Below are 19,002 nucleotides of genomic sequence, written 5' to 3' on the forward strand. Positions count from 1 at the left end.
GGGAAGTACAAATAAGCAATATATAGAGACGGCCCCTACCTGACAGCGGGCTCATTCATTCATTCAATCATCTTTATTGAGCGATTAGTGTGTGCAGAGCACTGTACTAAGCGCTTGGGAAGTACAAATAGGCAACATATAGAGACGGCCCCTACCCGACAGCGGGCTCATTCAATCATCTTTATTGAGCGATTACTGTGTGCAGAGCACTGTACTAAGCGCTGGGGAAGGACAAGTCGGGAACAACGGCGGGCTCCCCGCGGGCGAGGAGGGCTGGCCGCTCTTTCCGGTCCCCGCCCCGGCGGGCCTGTGCCACATCCTCCCGGTGACATCAGGCCGCGCCGCCATATTGGGGGAGACGGAGCCGCCTCCTCAGCCTTCTCCTTCTTCTCCTCCTCCACCGGGGCGGCCCCGTCCTTCCTGCCCCTTCCTCCCGCCTTCCCTCATGCCTGAGGCGGCCGGACGGCGACCCCGGGGCTGAGGCTGCCGGCGGCGGGGCCGCCGGTCGCCCGCCCTCCCTGAGCGTGTGGCGCTGCGGGGCCTTCCCCCCGGGGGCCGGCCGGCCGCCATGACATCCCTGACCCAGCGCAGCTCGGGCCTGGTGCAGCGCCGCACCGAGGCCTCCCGCAGCGCCGCCGACAAGGAGCGGGCCGGGACCGGCGGAGGAGCAGGAGGAGGAGGAGGAGGAACGGCCGCCTCAGCGGGAGGAGGAGGAGGAGGAGGAGGGAGCGGAGCAGGAGGGGAGGACGACGACGAGCCCACCCGCCGCCACGACCAGGACGACGGCGACGACAAGGGCGACTCCAAGGAGACGCGCCTCACCCTCATGGAGGAGGTGCTGCTCCTGGGCCTCAAGGACCGAGAGGTGCGGGGACCCGGGGAGGCCCGGCTTCCATCCTCACCACCACAACCGCCACCGCCATTTCTTAAACCCTTCCTAGGTGCAGAAGAACAGTAATCGTGGTATTCGTGAGGCGCTTACTGTGTGCTAAGCGCTGGCGTAATAATGGTACTTGTTAAGCGCTTACTGTGTGCTAAGCGCTGGCGTAATAATGGTACTTGTTAAGCGCTTACTATGTGCTAAGCGCTGGCGTAATAATGGTACTTGTTAAGCGCTTACTATGTGGTAAGCGCTGGCGTAATAATGGTACTTGTTAAGCGCTTACTATGTGGTAAGCGCTGGCATGATATGGTACTTGCTAAGCGCTTACTATGTGGTAAGCGCTGGCGTAATAATGGTACTTGTTAAGCGCTTACTATGTGCTAAGCGCTGGCGTAATAATGGTACTTGTTAAGCGCTTACTGTGTGCTAAGCGCTGGCGTAATAATGGTACTTGTTAAGCGCTTACTATGTGCTAAGCGCTGGCGTAATAATGGTACTTGCTAAGCGCTTACTATGTGCTAAGCGCTGGCGTAATAATGGTACTTGTTAAGCGCTTACTATGTGCTAAGCGCTGGCGTAATAATGGTACTTGTTAAGCGCTTACTATGTGCTAAGCGCTGGCGTAATAATGGTACTTGTTAAGCGCTTACTATGTGGTAAGCGCTGGCGTAATAATGGTACTTGTTAAGCGCTTACTATGTGCTAAGCGCTGGCGTAATAATGGTACTTGTTAAGCGCTTACTATGTGCTAAGCGCTGGCATGATATGGTACTTGCTAAGCGCTTACTATGTGGTAAGCGCTGGCGTAATAATGGTACTTGTTAAGCGCTTACTATGTGGTAAGCGCTGGCGTAATAATGGTACTTGTTAAGCGCTTACTCTGTGGTAAGCGCTGGCATGATATGGTACTTGCTAAGCGCTTACTATGTGGTAAGCGCTGGCGTAATAATGGTACTTGTTAAGCGCTTACTATGTGGTAAGCGCTGGCATGATATGGTACTTGCTAAGCGCTTACTATGTGGTAAGCGCTGGCGTAATAATGGTACTTGTTAAGCGCTTACTATGTGCTAAGCGCTGGCATGATATGGTACTTGCTAAGCGCTTACTATGTGCTAAGCGCTGGCGTAATAATGGTACTTGTTAAGCGCTTACTATGTGCTAAGCGCTGGCATGGTAATGGTACTTGCTAAGCGCTTACTTTGTGCTAAGCGCTGGCATGATAATGGTAGTTAAGCGCTTACTGGGTGCTAAGCGCTGGCATAGTAATTGTAATAATCGTATTTGTTAAGCACTTACTGTGTGCTAAGCGCTGGCATAATAATAGTGATGATCGTAGCGCTTACTATGTGCTAAGCGCTGGCATAATAATAGTGATGATCGTATTTGTTGAGCGCTTACTATGTGCTAAGCGCTGGCATGATAATGGTATTTGTTAAGCGCTTACTGGGTGCCAAGCGCCGTTCTAAGCGCTGGCATAGTAATAGTAATAATCGTATTTGTTAAGCGCTTACTGTGTGCTAAGCGCTGGCATAATAGTGATAATCGTATTTGTTAAGCGCTTACTAAGTGCTAAGTGCTGGCATGATAATGGTACTTGTTAAGCGCTTACTATGTGCTAAGCGCTGGCATGATAATGGTATTTGTTAAGCGCTTACTGGGTGCCAAACGCTGTTCTAAGAGCTGGCATAATAATAGTAATGATTGTATTTGTTAAGCGCTTACTGTGTGCTAAGCGCTGGCATAATAATAGTGATAATCGTATTTGCTAAGCGCTTACTATGTGCTAAGCGCTGGAATGATAATGGTACTTGTTAAGCCCTTACTATGTGCTAAGCGCTGGCATGATAGTGGTATTTAAGCGCTTACTGGGTGCCAAACACCATTCTAAGCACTGGCGTAATAATAGTAATAATCGTATTTGTTAAGCGCTTACTATGTGCTGAGCGCTGGCTTGATAATAGTGATAATCGTATTTGTTAAGTGCTTACTATGTGCTGAGCGCTGGCATAATAATGGTATTTGTTAAGCACTTACTGTGTGCCAAGCGCTGGCATAATGATAGTACTAATGGTACTTGTTAAGTGCCTATGTGCCAAGCACTGTTCTAAGCGCTGGCATAATAATGGTGTTTGTTAAGCACTTACTGTGTGCCAAGCGCTGGCATAATAATAGTGATAATGGTACTTGTTAAGCACCTATATGTGCCAAGCGTTGTTCTAAGCATTGGCATAGTAATGGTATTTGTTAAGCGCTTACTGTGTGCCAAGCGCCATTCTAAGCGCTGGCATAATAGTAATAATCGCACTTGTTAAGTGCTTACTATGTGCTAAGCACTGGCATAATAATAGTAAAAATGGTATTTGTTAAGCGCTTACTGTGTGCCAAGTGCTGTTCTAAGCGCTGGCACAATAATAGTAATAATCGTATTAAGCGCTTACTGTGTACCAAGCGCTGGCATAATAATGGTGTTTGTTAAGCGCTTACCATGTGCCAAGCGCTGTTCTAAGCACTGGCATAATGTATTTGTTAAGCACTTACTGTGTGCTAAGCGTCGTTCTAAGCGCTGGCATAATAATAGTATTTGTTAAGCACTCACCATGTGCCAAGCACTGTTCTAAGCACTGGCATAATAATAATGATATTGGTTAAGCGCCTACTGTGTGCCAAGCTCTGTTCTAAGCACTGGTATAATAATAATGATAATAATGGTATTTGTTAAGCTCTTACTATGTGCCAAGCACTTTTCTAAGTGCTAGCATAATAATGTTATTTGTTAAGCGCTTACTATGTGCCGAGCGCTGTTCTAAGTGCTGGCATAATAATGGTATTTGTTAAGCGCTTGCCGTGTGCCAAATGCTGTTCTAAGTGCTGGCATAATAATAATGATATTTGTTAAGCGCTTACCGTATGCCAAGCACTGGCATAATAATAATAATAGTATCTGTTAAGCGCTTACTATGTGCCAAGCGCTTTTCTAAGCACTGGCATAATAATAATGATATTTGTTAAGCACTATGTGCCAAGCGCTGTTCTAAGCGCTGGCATAATAATAATGGTACTTGTTAAGCGCTTACTGTGTGCCAGGAGCTGTTCTAAGCACTGGCATAATAATAGTAATAATGGTATTTAAGTGCTTACTTTGTGCCAAGCACTGTTCTAAGCTCTGGCCTAGATACAAGGTGATCAGATTGTCCCATGAGGGGTTCACACTCTTCATCCCCATTTTACAGATGAGGGAACTGAGGCACAGTAAATAATAATAATAATAATAATAATGATGATGGTATTTGTTAAGCGCTTACTTTGTGCCAAGCACTGTTCTAAGCTCTGGCCTAGATACAAGGTGATCAGGTTGTCCCATGAGGGGGTTCACACTCTTCATCCCCATTTTACAGATGAGGGAACTGAGGCACAGTGAATAATAATAATAATAATAATGGCATTTATTAAGTGCTTACTATGTGCCAAGCGCCGGGGTGGTTACAAGGTGATCAGGTTGTCCCACATGGGGCTAACAGTCTTCATCCCCATTTTACAGTTGAGAAAACTGAGACAGTGAAAAATAATAAATAATAGTGGTATTTGAAAAGGGCTTACTATGTACCAAGCACTGTTCAAAGCACTGGCATAATAATGATGGTATTTGTTAAGCGCTTACTATGTGCCAAGCACTGTTCTGAGCGCTGGCCTAGATACAAGGTGATCAGGTTATCCCACAGGGGGGCTCACAGTCTTCATCCCCATTTTACAGATGAGGTCACTGAGGCCCAGAGAAGTGAAGTGACTTGCCCGGAGTCACGCAGCTGACAGGTTGTGGAGCCAGGATTTGAACCCATGACCTCTGACTCCAAAGCCCGGGCTGTTTCCGCTGAGCCACGCTGCTTCTCTTTATTCGCTGAGCGCTCACCGTGGGCTGAGCACTGGACTGAGCGCCTGGGAAGTACCAGTCGGCAACAGAGACCTTCAAATTCCGCCACAGAGACCATTCATTCATTCAGTCGTATTGATTGAGCGCTTACTGTGTGCAGAGCACTGGACTGAGCATTTGGGAAGTACCATTCAGCAACAGAGACCATTCAGTCGCATTGACTGAGCGCTTACTGTGTGCGCAAAGCACTGGACTAAGCGCTTGGAAACGACGATTTAGCAACAGAGACCGTTCATTCGGTCGTATTGTGTGAGCGCTTACTGTGTGTGCAGAGCACTGACTGAGCGCTTCTAAACTACGATTCAGCAACAGAGACCATTCATTCAGTCATCATCAATCGTATTTATTGAGCGCTTACTATGTGCAGAGCACTGTACAAAGCGCTTGGGAAGTACAAATTGGCAACATATAGAGACAGTCCCTACCCAACAGTGGGCTCACAGTCTAAAAGAAAAAAACAATGGCATTTGTTAAGCGCTTACTATGTGCACAGCACTGTTCTAAGCGCTGGGGGGGATACAAGGTGATCAGGGTGTCCCACGTGGGGCTCATAGTCTTAATCCCCATTTTACAGATGAGGGAACTGAGGCTCAGAGAAGTGAAGTGACTTGCCCAAGGTCACACGGCAGACATGTGGCGGAGCCGGGATTTGAACCCATGACCTCTGGCTCCAAAGCCCGGGCTCTTTCCACTGAGCCACGCTGCTTCTCTACTCTACTGTGTGTGCAGAGCAGTGGACTAAGCGCTAGACTGCGAGCCCGTTGTTGGATAGGGACCGTCTCTCTGTGTTGCTGACTTGGACTTCCCCAGTGCTTAGTACAGTGCTCTGCACACAGTAAGCGCTCAATCAGTACGATTGAATGAATGAATGGAAACTACCATTCAGCAACAGAGACCATTCAATCGCATTGATTGAGGGCTTACCGAGTGCAGAGCACTGGACTGAGCGCTTGAAAAGTACCATTCAGCAGTAGAGACCATTCAGTCGTATTGATTGAGCGCTTACCGTGTGCGGAGCACTGGACTGAGCGCTCGAAAAGTACCATTCAGCAATAGAGACCATTCAGTCGTATTGATTGAGCGCTTACCGTGTGCAGAGCACTGGACTGAGCGCTTGGAAAGTACCAATCAGCAGCAGAGACCAATCATTCAGTCGCATTGTTTGAGCACTTAATTGTGTGTGCAGAGCACTGGACTGAGCGCTTGGGAAGTACCAGTTAGCAGCAGAGACCATTCATTCAGTCGCATTGTTTGAGCGCTTACTGGGTGTGCAGAGCACTGGACTGAGCGCTTCTAAACTACGATTCAGCAACGGAGACCATTCGTTCATTCAGTCGCATTGATTGAGCGCTTACTGTGTGTGCAGAGCACTGGACTAAGCGCTAGACTGCGAGCCCGTTGTTGGATAGGGACCGTCTCTCTGTGTTGCTGACTTGGACTTCCCCAGTGCTTAGTACAGTGCTCTGCACACAGTAAGCGCTCAATCAGTACGATTGAATGAATGAATGGAAGCTACCATTCAGCAACAGAGACCATTCAATCGCATTGATTGAGGGCTTACTGTGTGCAGAGCACTGGACTGAGTGCTTGAAAAGTATCATTAAGCAATAGAGACCATTCAGTCGTATTGATTGAGCGCTTACTGTGAGCGGAGCACTGGACTGAGCACTTGAAAAGTACCATTCAGCAATAGAGACCATTCAGTCGTATTGATTGAGCGCTTACCGTGTGCAGAGCACTGGACTGAGCGCTTGGAAAGTACCAATCAGCAGCAGAGACCAATCATTCAGTCGCATTGTTTGAGCACTTAATTGTGTGTGCAGAGCACTGGACTGAGCGCTTGGGAAGTACCAGTTAGCAGCAGAGACCATTCATTCAGTCGCATTGTTTGAGCGCTTACTGTGTGTGCAGAGCACTGGACGGAGTGCTTCTAAACTACAATTCAGCAACAGAGACCATTCATTCATTCAGTCGCATTGATTGAGCACTTACTGTGTGCAGAGCACTGGACTGAGCGCTTGGAAAGTACCAGTTAGCAGCAGAGACCATTCATTCAGTCGCATTGTTTGAGCGCTTACTGTGCGTGCAGAGCACTGGACTGGGTGCTTCTACGATTCAGCAACGGAGACCATTCATTCATTCAGTCGCACTGATTGAGCGCTTACTGTGTGCAGAGCACTGGACTGAGCGCTTGGGAAGTACCATTCAGCAAGTTCAGTTGCATTGATTGAGCGCTTACTGTGTGCAGAGCACTGGACTGAGCGCTTGGAAAGTACCATTCCGCGACGGAGACCATTCAGTCCTTCAGTCGTATTCATTGAGCGCTTACTTTGTGCAGAGCACTGGACTGAGCGCTTGGAAATTACCATTCAGCAACAGAGACCATTCACTCATTAGGTCGCACTGATTGAGCGCTTACTGTGTGCAAAGCTCTGGACTGAGGGCTTGGAAAACACCATTCAGCAAGGGACCATAGAGAAGCAGCGTGGCTCAGTGGAAAGAGCCCGCGCTTGGGAGTCAGAGGTCATGGGTTCTAATCCTGGCCCCGCCACATGCCTGCTGTGTGACCTTGGGTAAGTCACTTCTCTGTGCCTCAGTTACCTCATCTGTAAAATGGGGATTAAGACTGTGAGCCCCACCTGGGACAACCCGATCACCTTATATCCCCCCCACCCCCAGCACTTAGAATAGTGCTTCGCACATAGTAAGTGCTTAACAAATGCCATTATTATTATTAGTCCTTCGGTCGTATTGATTGAGTGCCTGCAGCGCACTGGACTAAGCGCTTGGAAAGTACAATTCAGCAACGGAGACCATTCGGTCGTACTGATTGAGCACATACTGTGTGCAGAGCACTGGACTAAGCGCTTGGGAAGTACAAATCGGCAACTTATAGAGACGGTCTCCGCCCAACAGCGGGCTCACAGTCTAGCATAGTCTAGCGATTAGAACAGTGCTTTGCAGAAAGTAAGCACTTAGCAAATACCATCATTATTATTATTAGTGTAGTGGGGTTTTTTTTTTTTGTGTGTGTGTGTGTGTGTGTGTGGGGAAGACACGAAGGCCACCCTCTCCCTTCCTAAACCTTTCTCCATTGTCCATGTTCACCGCCCCCTCGGTGCTCCCCCCGCAAAAAAAGAAACCCCACCCATCTTACAGATCCTCCCCGTTGCTTCATTCCCCCCCACCCAGCCAATGAATCAAGCATTCAATTGTATTTATTAATAATAAATAATAATAATGATGGCATTTATTAAGCGCTTATTATGTGCAAAGCACTGTTCTAAGCGCTGAGGAGTTCACAAGGTGATCAGGTTGTCCCACGTGGGGCTCACAGTCTTAATCCCCATTTTACAGATGAGGGAACTGAGGCCCAGAGAAGTGAAGTGACTTGCCCAAAGTCACACAGCTGACAAGTGGTGGAGCCGGGATTTGAACCCCTGACCTCCGACTCCAAAGCCCGGGCTCTTACCACTGACCCACGCTGCTTCTCTTCTTCTTATTGAGCGCTTACTGTAAGCAGAGCACTCTACTAGGTGTCCGCTGTAAGCCCCTTGTGGGCAGGGATTGTCTCTATTGCTCAGTTGTACTTTCCAAGCTCTCATGCACCCAGTAAGCGCTCAGTAGATACAATTGAATGAATGGATACTAAGCGCTTGGGAGAGTCCACTACCTTTGACCCGGGCTCTGGCCACCCGTGACCCCAGTTCATGTGACACGGGGATTTTCCTCCCTCCTCAGCGACCTTGTAAATCGTTGCAGCTTCTTTCCGTTTTCCAGGGCATTTCCAGTGCCCCTTTCCTCTTTCGTAAACCCGCTTTTCTCCATCTTTTTCCTCGTAGTTTACATTTAGGGCAGCCCTGTAAATTGCAAAGGCAACGTGAACCGTCAATCAATCAGTCGTATTTATTGAGCGCTTACTGTGTGCAAAGCACTGTACTGAGTACTTGGGATAGTACAGTATAACAACAAACAGACACATTCCTGCCCACAACGAGCTCCCAGGCTAGAGGATGAGCTCACATTTTGAGCGCTTACTGTGTGGCGAGCACTGTACTAACCTCCACCTCCCTACCCCCAAATTCTTGTCTCCAGACAGTTTTCTGTGATACTTGGGGGAAGAATCTCATTTTACGTTATACTCCTCTCTAGAAAGGCTCAGCAAGTGTCTGATAGAGTTATCTTAAGGAGCTGGACAGTAACTAAAGGGTCAGATCCAATTCTTTTTTAAAAAATGGTATTTGTTAAGCCCTAAGTGTTGGGCTGAATACATTCTAATCAGGTTGGACACACATGGGCTTTCCAGTCTTAATCCCCATTTTACCGATGAGGGAACTGAGGCACTGAGGAAGTGAAGTGACTTGCCTAGGGTCATAAAGCAATCATTTGGCAGAGCCGGGATTAGAACCCAGGCCCGTGCTCTCTCCACTGGGCCATGCTGCTTCTCCAGTCCTCTTGGCAGCTTGTTTTGGAAATGTCATCTCTTTCCCTAAGGCATTTAGTACAGCTTTCATTTTCAACCATCTGTCATATTCATTTATCAGTGGGTTTTATTAGCACTTCTTTTGGGCAGAGCGCTGTACTAAGTGCTTGGAAGAGTGCAATATAACAAAGTTGGTAGATACATTCCCTGCCCACAAGGAGCTTATTAGGAAAAGATTACTTTTTCTCAAAGTCTGTAGGCCAGGGTAGTTAGATTTTGATTAAAAACACCTCGGAGGCCGAAATCGACCGGAATCATGAAACCCTCACTAATATTTTTTCTTGTACTTGGAAATTTTAAAAATATCCTTAATGTACGCTTTGTAAAGAACAGAGGTCATGTTGTTTAACTGCTTTCTGCTAGGAAGAGGGGGAAATACATAGGACTTACTGTATATTTTGAGGTGGCATTAAGTCTGGCGGAAAGAGTTGTTTTAATTCGACTTTTGAGGCCCGAGGTGAACTTGGAAGGAGCAATAAGTAGATTTTATTTTTCGTTGATAAATGTAAAATATGGTCAGAAATAAGGGAATTTGAGAAATTAGACTTACGTCCCCATTTTTCAAACCTCTCCTTGTCAGGATTGCTGCATGCCATGCTGTGTGATATGTTGGTGAACTCTGGTCTTTGCCAACTGATCTTTATGCACCGTTTTGGAATTTGTGAACTTAAGAAGAAATACAACATCCTAACACTGTAGAACATAACTCTGGCAATTCCGGAGATTTAACTTAGTCCACCACTGAGTGTTGTTGGACAAGTTATTAAACTTTTGGGTTGCCGTTTCCCCGTCTGTAAATGGGGAGAGCTGTTCTCTACTTAAGAGATTTTCGGATACTTTCAACAGGGTATGAAATTTATTTAAAAAGATTATAAAAATCTGCAAAGCGGTTTATCAATTTTTCAAATTATCCTTTCTAGTTTTAAAATTAAATTATCTGAAAAAAAAAAAGTAGATTTCAAGAATGCACCTGTTAGAGTTCTGAGACGAGGGCAGGTGAACTAAATAGGCAGTAGTTAAGAAAATGTCTTAGCTATTTTTAAGTTGAGTGTGGACAAATCGTTTTAAATAGACACAAACACAATATTAGCCTGGAGTCTTTGCAGATGCATAGTTTTCTCCTCTAGGGTCCAGCTTTCATCCTACTCGTTTCGACCAGGTGATTTTGCCATGCAGAAAGTTTAATATCCTGCAAGTGGTGCAAAAGTGCCCTTAGGTTAATTAAAGCTGCATTACGTGTTTGCTTGATAGATCTTTAGATTTTAGTATATAGTATAGTTAGTTCTATCACTAGTGTTTTCATTTTGCATTTTGGAAAGAAGACTTGGGGGTGAATTAAGGGAACATTCTTCCAATAGAAATGTTCATGCACACGCAGGCAGAATTGGTCTAGGTGAGTTTTCCTTACTGTAAGTTTCTTCAAAAACGTAATCTCGTATTGTAGAATTGACTCTGTTTTAAAGACTTTCTTGACATCCATCTGTAGCATCCGGGAGAAACGTTGAAAGCCCAAAACCTGTTTAAATTAAAGCAATAACCTAAGACGAGTCAACCACGATGGATGTAATTCAGATAATTGCGTCAAAAAGTGGCTTGTCAGCTGAGCCACCGTTTAAGATTTAAACTTTGAAAATCTGATGATGATGAAGAAGCCCTTCTAGTAGGAAGAAGATTGAGCCACCAGGGCAGTGTACACATATGTTAATTTTTTTAAAGACTTACCTCATCACTTCATTGCTATGGGATATAGTGGAATCAGGCTGTATACTTCTGTGATGACTATGGGTAGTCACGTTACTCTTATCTTTCAGAGCCACCTTTTTCTATTGAGGTTTCAGTTAACATTGCTGCTGTTAATGTTGCTTCAAATGATGCAGTGTTTTCACAAGGGTTTTTTTCTCCTCTGGGTGAACAGTTCTCTTTTTTCCCCAATATTTTCCTTATGACCAGTGGAAGTTTTACGATTGTCATGAGGTGTTTTGCGCATGCCTAAGGACTTAGTATCCTTCTAGATTTTGAGTCCATGGGCATTCTCACCACATTCCATAACGTTTACAAAACTTGCAGTGCAGTTGCTCGTGTGCTTTGAGACTTGCAAAGAGGACAGTGGGAAATATTTAAAGCATACGGTAAACCAAGTAAACCTCAGACTCTGTTGTACCCTAGCTGAACACCGGAATCCAGTTAACTGCAGATAGACCAGCACGAGGCACTGTAATCAAGAAAGTTGCCCCTCTTATCCAGAAGAAACTTTGTAAAAGATTATGAGGTGAGGATGAAAAAGGGAAAAGAACCAGGTGCTGCAGACAATGAACACGACAGTGCAATGTCTTTTTGTGTGCACAGTGCGATGGGGTCACTGTGAAATCAGTCGTATTTATTGAGTGCTTACTGTGTGCAGAGCACTGTACTAAGCGCTTGAGAAGTACAAGTTGGCAATATATAGAGACAGTCCCTACCCAGCAGTGGGCTCACAGTCTGAAAGACACACAACCCATAAGTGAATTTGACCATCCGGAGCATCTAGGAGAAACGGCAACTCTTTATGTATATACAGGCCCATGGGCTGAGTCTTACTGGAGACATTTTTCTGTCATTTGATGAGGTGGAAAGTTGGGAAGGTCTCCAAATAGAAATTGGTATTGAGAGCTTTAAGTTGTACTCAGTTATATAACAATATACTCCTGCCTGTCAGAGGGAGAATCATGGGTAGAGGTATACAGTGCATTGTAGGAAACACAGTATAACTCTTTCAGTTTGACGAAACTAAAGGCTTGCCAAGTACTTAAAAAAATGACATTTAACACACTTGTATACTGACTTTTGTTATGTTAACAAGCTCCGATTGTTATGGGAACAACAGAAAAGTATTGTACTGTTACAGCCCATTTTTTTGGTGGCTCCAATAGAATATGCTTATTTGAGAGGTCCTTAGTTTTATTGTAGTTCTTGTCTTTTATTCACAAAGCTGTAGAAATTAGAATTTACCTTTGTGGAAATTAGTACTAATCTAAGAGAAAAATTCCATCTAAGAATAGTTGTGTATCTAATACATTCCTAGGTGAATAGCATTTTAGTGATTTTTTTTTTTAATCTTTACAGTATATTTGGGATTGCTAGTGTTACAAATTTGAGTGTCTTTACATGGAGAGATCCTCCATTCGGGAGTCATGGTCAGTCTGAAAGATAGCTTATCAAAATGTGATCTGCCTCAGCCCTGGTCTCCCCGTCATCTCCATCCTCTGTTTCAGGAAGCCAAAAAAAAACAAAGGAGCTTGTTTTAGTAGGTGGTCTCACCTGTGGCTCCAAGCAGATATGCTCCTTAATTTGTAATGAAATCCAAAGTGAAGTATTGATTTATTAAAACTAAAACATAGAAATTTAAGTGTTCTGTATAGGTTTTAAACTGACCATTCATCTTTGCAATTTAGTGTTCATTTGCAGCACTGTGCGGCTTTTTTTTTTTTTTGCCATGCAGGCAGGACTGCTTGTCAGAACAGATGTTAAAAATTTCAGTTGTTTTTATATGAGTATCAGTGTTGTTACATACCACCATCTAAAAAAAAATCAACTCAAATGCAGTGGCTAGTTGAGAAGACTTTCAGAGAAGCAGCACGGATGGAGTAGTGGTTAGAGCACAGGCTTGGGAGTCAGAAGATCATGGGTTGTAATCCTGCCTCCACCACTTGTAGTAATAATAATAATAATAATAATAATGGTATTTGTTAAGTGCTTACTATGTGCAAAGCACTGTTCTAAGCGCTGGGGAGCTTACAAGGTGATCAGGTTGTCCCACGGAGGGGCTCACAGTTTTAATCCCCATTTTACAGATGAGGTAACTGAGGCACAGAGAAGTGAAGTGACTTGCCCAAAGTCACACAGCTGACAGTTGGCGGAGCCAGGATTTGAACCCATAACCTCTGACTCCAAAGCCCGGGCTCTTTCCACTGAGCCACGCTGCTTCTCTGCTGGGTGACCTTGGCCAAGTCACTTTGTTTCTCTGTGCCTCACTTACCTCATCTGTAAATTGGCGATTGAGACTGTGAGCCCCACATGAGACAGGGACTATGTCCAACCTGATTTGCTGGTATCCACCCCATCTCTTAGTAAGTACCTGGCACATAGTAAGCATTTAACAAATAGCACTATTGTTATTATTATTAGGAAATCAAATTGACAGTAACTCTATGCAGCCTAGATCTCTCATGGAGATAAATAGCGTGGCCAAGTAACATGTGCATCATAGGTTTATCCCAAGTTGCAAATTCTAGTTTCCTTTTTAGCTTAGTGTAACAGGATAAAGATTTCATAGGTTCTTTTTTTACGGCAAGTGACAGGTTAAGCTTTCGAGAAGTTGTTTGATACTTCCTTGTAAAAAGCCATTACAACAGTCTGAAAATGGGCTTTAGAGCATAATCCTTAGAAATCAGTGGACTATAGTGTTTTTTCTTTAAGTTTCTAAGTTTAAATTTACTAGACACTTAGAGTCAAGTTTAAGTCCAAATAAATAAACCTGAAGGCAGGCCCTTTACGCTGATCAGTTTGGCTTAATAAACTAGCCACAAGCCCAAGAATTATGGACTGTATAACTTCAAATCTTGATTCAGCGGCTGAATTTGTCATTAGCCTCAGGAAGGCATTTTAAAGCCTGCTTTTGTCTATCCATATAAATAATAGAATACCAGCATTAACCCTAGAGATGTGCTGAGTGAGTAATATATGTACAGGGTTTGATAAAGTGTATTGTCCTCATTTTCTGCATATGTACAAAGAACAACAAAGGACGCAATACTATAAGTGTACATCTGAAATGTATCAAAAAGTGAATTTTTGATTAGTAGGTATCAACCTAGCTAGAGATGAATTTTTAAGTCTTAGTTTTCTTTTTATCCTTGTAACTGTCAGCGCTTAATTGATTGTGATCCTGCTTTGATATTTGATGTCAGGTATCAGCAGTTCTTATTGAGGTCTTGCTTGATGGGGAGCACTGTCTTAGGTGAATTGTAAAGCGAAAATACAGGGTCCCACTTTGCTATCGACAGGCGGTAAAATGTACTCCTTGTGACTGGGGTGTTGAGTGATGTTGAGAACAAGTCGTTGCCCAGACAAGATGATGTCAGTGTGGCAGATGAGTTGGTCAGAAGTGGAGTCAATAACACGGCCCTGGGAGAGGCTGCACTGCCTGACAAAGAGGAGCACTGTGCCTGGTTTTGTTTCTTTTTTGGAAAGTTCTTTCCTCATTTTTCCCAGCCCCACTATTGAACCAGACAACTCTGGAGGAGATGTATTTTGAGGCTGCAGGTAAGGAGGAAAAGGCGTAGTTGGTGGAAAATTACATTAAGATGAGGAAAGGAGCAAAAGGGGAATTGTGGTTGATGGACTGAAACTTTTCAGTGGAATGGGGACTAGAGGAAGAAGGAAGTGGGACAGCAAGGAGGCAACAGGAGGCCTGAAACAGGTGGTAGGGGCTGTTGGCCAGGGCATTGGTGAGGGAAGGGCAGTATCTTTGCAGTTTTATCTGGGCAGTTATAGAATAAATTAGAAAATTAGTTCATTCATTCATTGTCATATTTATTGAGCGCTTACTGTGTGCAGAGCACTGTACTAAGCGCTTGGGAAGTACAGGTTGGCAACATATAGAGACGGTCCGTACCCAACAACGGGCTCACAGTCTAGAAGGGGGAGACAGACAAAACAAAACATGTGGGCAGGTGCCAGATCGTCAGAATAAATAAAAATCAAGCTAGATGCACATCATTAACAAAATAAATAGAATAGTAGATATGTGCAAGTAAAATAAATAGAGTAGTAAATCTGTACAACCACATATACATTCCATGGAAGGTTTAGATTTCTGTGAAGAGCTCTGAGTTCTTCAAACAGAAGAAGGAGTAGTAAGTGAGGAAGTTAACTGTCGACAGGGAACATGTCTACTGACTGTTGCGTTGCACTCTCCCAAGTGCTTAGTACAGTGTCCTGCACACAATAACCACTCAATACCAAGTTATTCCAAGTACTTACCCAGTCACATCTTAACTACTCATTTTGTACAGGGAACATGTCTACCTGCTCTTGTTTTGTACTCTCCCAAGTACTTAGTATAGTTCTCTGTACACAGTAAGCACTCAATAAATATGATATATTGAATAAGTATGATTGATTAGGGGTTGAAGGACTAAATCCAATGGAGGTCGAGAGAGCTAGGGAGTCGAGAATATTGGGAAGGAGGGAATGAAATAGATGGACCCAGTGTGCCAAAGAAAGTAAGGCAGTGTGTTAAAAGGATTGAAAGAGTAGAGGTCCTGGGGAATAGAGAGAGCAGATTGCAAGAGGAGAGTTAGTGGTGACAAATCAGGAAACTGTAGTTTAGAGATGGAGTCAGAGAGAAAGGTGTTCATGATTATGTACTACAGGTTGAACACAGTGCCGGGCTCACAGTCTAAGTAGATGGGAGTAGGATTGAACCCCCGTTTTACTGCTGAGGAAACTGCGATACAAAGAAATTGTGATTTGCCAAAGGTCACACAGCAGACAAGTGGTGGAGCTGGTATTAGAACCCAGGCCCTCTGGTTTGCAGGTCCACGTTCCTTTCCCTAGGCCACGGCCCATTAGGTTGTAACTTTCTTGAGAGCAGGGATTGTGCCAACTAAGTCTGTTGAACCCTCCCTAGTGTTTAGTAGAATGCTCAGTACATGCTGTTGACTGATGCTTTTGAGGGTGATGAGATTGGCACACAGTTTTTGGTGTTTAATTTCATTTTAGCTTGTCTGAATAGAGGCGTGTCCGTAGAGGTCCCCTGAAGATTTGCCTTGAAACACAATCCCCAATACTTAATCACTTTCTCAACTGCTTATTCCCTTTTTCTCTTTCTTCTTCCCTCTGAACTATTTCCGCATTTTTCTAGTGTCCTGCTAGAACATGAGCCCCTTGAGGGCAGGGGACCATATCTACTAATTCTCCCAAATGATTTGTATAATGTTCAATAAATACTATTTTTTTTTTTATGGAGGAGAAAACCCTTCTGCCAACACGTTAGGAAGAGCCCTGGGATAGATACAAGATAATTAGGTTGGACACAGTCCCTGCCCGCCATGGGGCTCACAATCTCAATCCCCCATTTTAAAGATGAGGAAACTGAGAAGTGAAGTGACTTGTCCAAAGTCACACAGCAGGCAAGTAGCAGAGCTGGAATTAAAGTCCAGCTCCTTATGATTCCCAGGCCCGTGCTCTATCCTCTGGGTTATGCCGTTTCTCTTCATATGTATCATTCTATATACGATACTATCTGAGTACTTGCTCCTCCTATTTCTAAATTATTTTGTCTATCTCTCCTTTCAGATGGGCAGGGATTGTGTTCCCTTCTGTTATACTCTCCCAAGTGCCTAATAGAGTACTCTGCAGTCAGGAGGCACTCAGTAAATACTATTGATTGACAAACATTTTCAAACTTAGCAACTGAATGCATTAAAACAGATAAAACTCATTCATTCAGTCGTATTTATTGAGTGCTTACTGTGTGCAAAGCACTTTATTAAGTGCTTGGGTGAGTACAAGTCGGCAACGAGAAACAGACATATTCCCTGACCACAATGAGTTCACAGTCTTGCATTGTTTAATTTTAACGTTGAGTGTTTGCTCAACTAAGCACTTAGAAAGTATAGAATAAGGAAGAAGTTGCTTTGCCTAGGGGAAAGAGCATGGGTCTGGGAATCAACGAGGACCTGGGTTCTAATCCTAGCTCTGTCACTTGTCTGCTGTGTGACCTTGGGCAAATCACTTAAGTTCTCTGTGCTTCAGATATCTGTAAAATGGGGATTAAGACTGTGAGCCCTAAGGGGACAGGGACTGTGTCCAATTATTTTATTTTGTTAATATGTTTTGTTTTGTTCTCTGTCTCCCCCTTCCAGACTGTGAGCCCACTGTTGGGTAGGGACCGTCTCTATATGTTGCCAACTAGTACAGTGCTCTGCACACAGTAAGAGCTCAATAAATACAATTGATTGATTGATCTTGTATCTACCTCAGTGCTTAGTACAGTGCCTGACACATAGAAAGCATTTAACGTATACCATTAAAATGTGTGTTCCCCCCAGAAGGAGTTTATACTTTAATAGGAGACAGCATAAAAATATTTACAACTTGAGTGGTCAAAATAAATAAATTGTCTTCACATAAGTGTCTGAAACCACTTCATAGCATTGGACAAAATCTGTTGGTGACACATCTCAGCTATTACCTCTAATTCAAAGTAACCCCTCTATTTTTGAAGTGGTTGATTTTGTTTTAATTTGCAACAACAATAGAGTTCTCAGGCTAAAGCAACAAAGCAGAATCCTTAAAAAAAAATGGCAGGCTTAACTTGGTTTTTATACTTGACAGTTTGCAAATGGCAATTTGAAAGGCCAAATATTGACACACATTTTAGATAGTAAATACACATTTCAATAGCCATCAGGTGAACAGGAAAGAACATTAAAAGCTCTTAGAGCACAGAACAATTTGTGATGATGGCAACAGTCTCTCTCTAATACAGTCTTTGAATCTTTTTCCACATTATCTTTACCAGCGGAGGTAGCTGTCGTGCCCTCTTCTCCCCTCTTACTCCTCACTCCTTTTGCCACTGTCATTTTGTTAACCTCTTTCACTGAATTCAGAGTCCCCTTACCTGCATATCATCACCATATTGACATTACTACCAGGACCTCTTGTCTAATCTTTGCTTTTCCTTTGTTAGCTATTCACTCTATTCAAAGGTGTGGAAATTCTACCCATTTTGTTTTCTCTGTCGGTGGAGGTGATTTTGAGTGCTCTCTGGAAGGTCTTGATCAAAGTTTGAGAGGCATGCCTCACTGATTGTGGCTAACTTTAATGTTAAATCGAGTTTTATAATAAGCTATTTTTAGGTCTGTTTTTAATTGTACCTAATTATGATAGAAATATTCTTTTTGATGTTTTATCCTTCAGACAACTAAAGGAATGTAAATTAAGTGTATAAAACATGGATTTAATGTTTTAAGTGGAGAAGAATCCCCAACTACTCTGAAGAAATGTTAAGAATTGTTCATTTTTTATTTTCTCCCTGTTCTCCATCCTACTTAATAATAATGATAATGGTACTTTAAGTGCTTACTAAGTGCCAAGCACTGTACTAAGCACCAGGGTCGGTGCAAGATATTCAGGTTGTACACTATCCTCGTCCCACATGGAACTCACAGTCTAAATAAAGGGAGTAGGGTTTACTCCCCATTTTACAGATGAGAAAACTGAGGCATAGAGAAGTTAAGTGACTTGCCCAAGGTCACACAGCAGACAAGTGGCAGAGCTGAGACTAGAGCCTAGGTGTTGACGCTCAGGCCCATGCTCTTTGTACTAGGCCGTGCTGAGACTTTGAGCTCCGTATTATGGGAGCTGTTGATCTTTTATCTGCCACAGTGCTTGGCACAGAGTAAGCATTTAACTTAAACCACATTTTATATTATTATTATTTAATCAATTGTATTGATTGAGCACTTTTTGGGCGCACTTTATAGAGATTCATTATCTTATGTTATTACTATTATCTTGCATCTTCTCAACACTCAGTAGTGATTGGTGTACAGTAAGTGTTTACTTATTATTATCATTACTAATAAGAGTGTTAAATCAATCGTATTTGAGCGCTTACAGTTTGCAGAGCATTATACTGAGCGCCTTGGGAGAGTACAATAT

At 43.7% G+C, this 19,002-nt stretch overlaps 1 protein-coding gene across 1 annotated transcript in view; it reads left to right on the plus strand.

Annotated features, from left to right (window-relative positions):
- Positions 1-402: 402 nt before the first annotated feature.
- Positions 403-19,002, plus strand: part of GOLPH3 (golgi phosphoprotein 3) — a 57,121-nt gene continuing 38,521 nt past the window's right edge. The window contains exon 1 of the mRNA XM_038743501.1: positions 403-865. Within this exon, the coding sequence (XP_038599429.1) occupies positions 569-865 (297 nt within the window). The 5' untranslated portion in view covers positions 403-568. The remainder of the gene's footprint in view (positions 866-19,002) is intronic.

The sequence above is a fragment of the Tachyglossus aculeatus genome, chromosome 3 (assembly GCF_015852505.1).
Source record: "Tachyglossus aculeatus isolate mTacAcu1 chromosome 3, mTacAcu1.pri, whole genome shotgun sequence".
In the NCBI taxonomy this organism is placed as follows: Eukaryota; Metazoa; Chordata; class Mammalia; order Monotremata; family Tachyglossidae; genus Tachyglossus; species Tachyglossus aculeatus.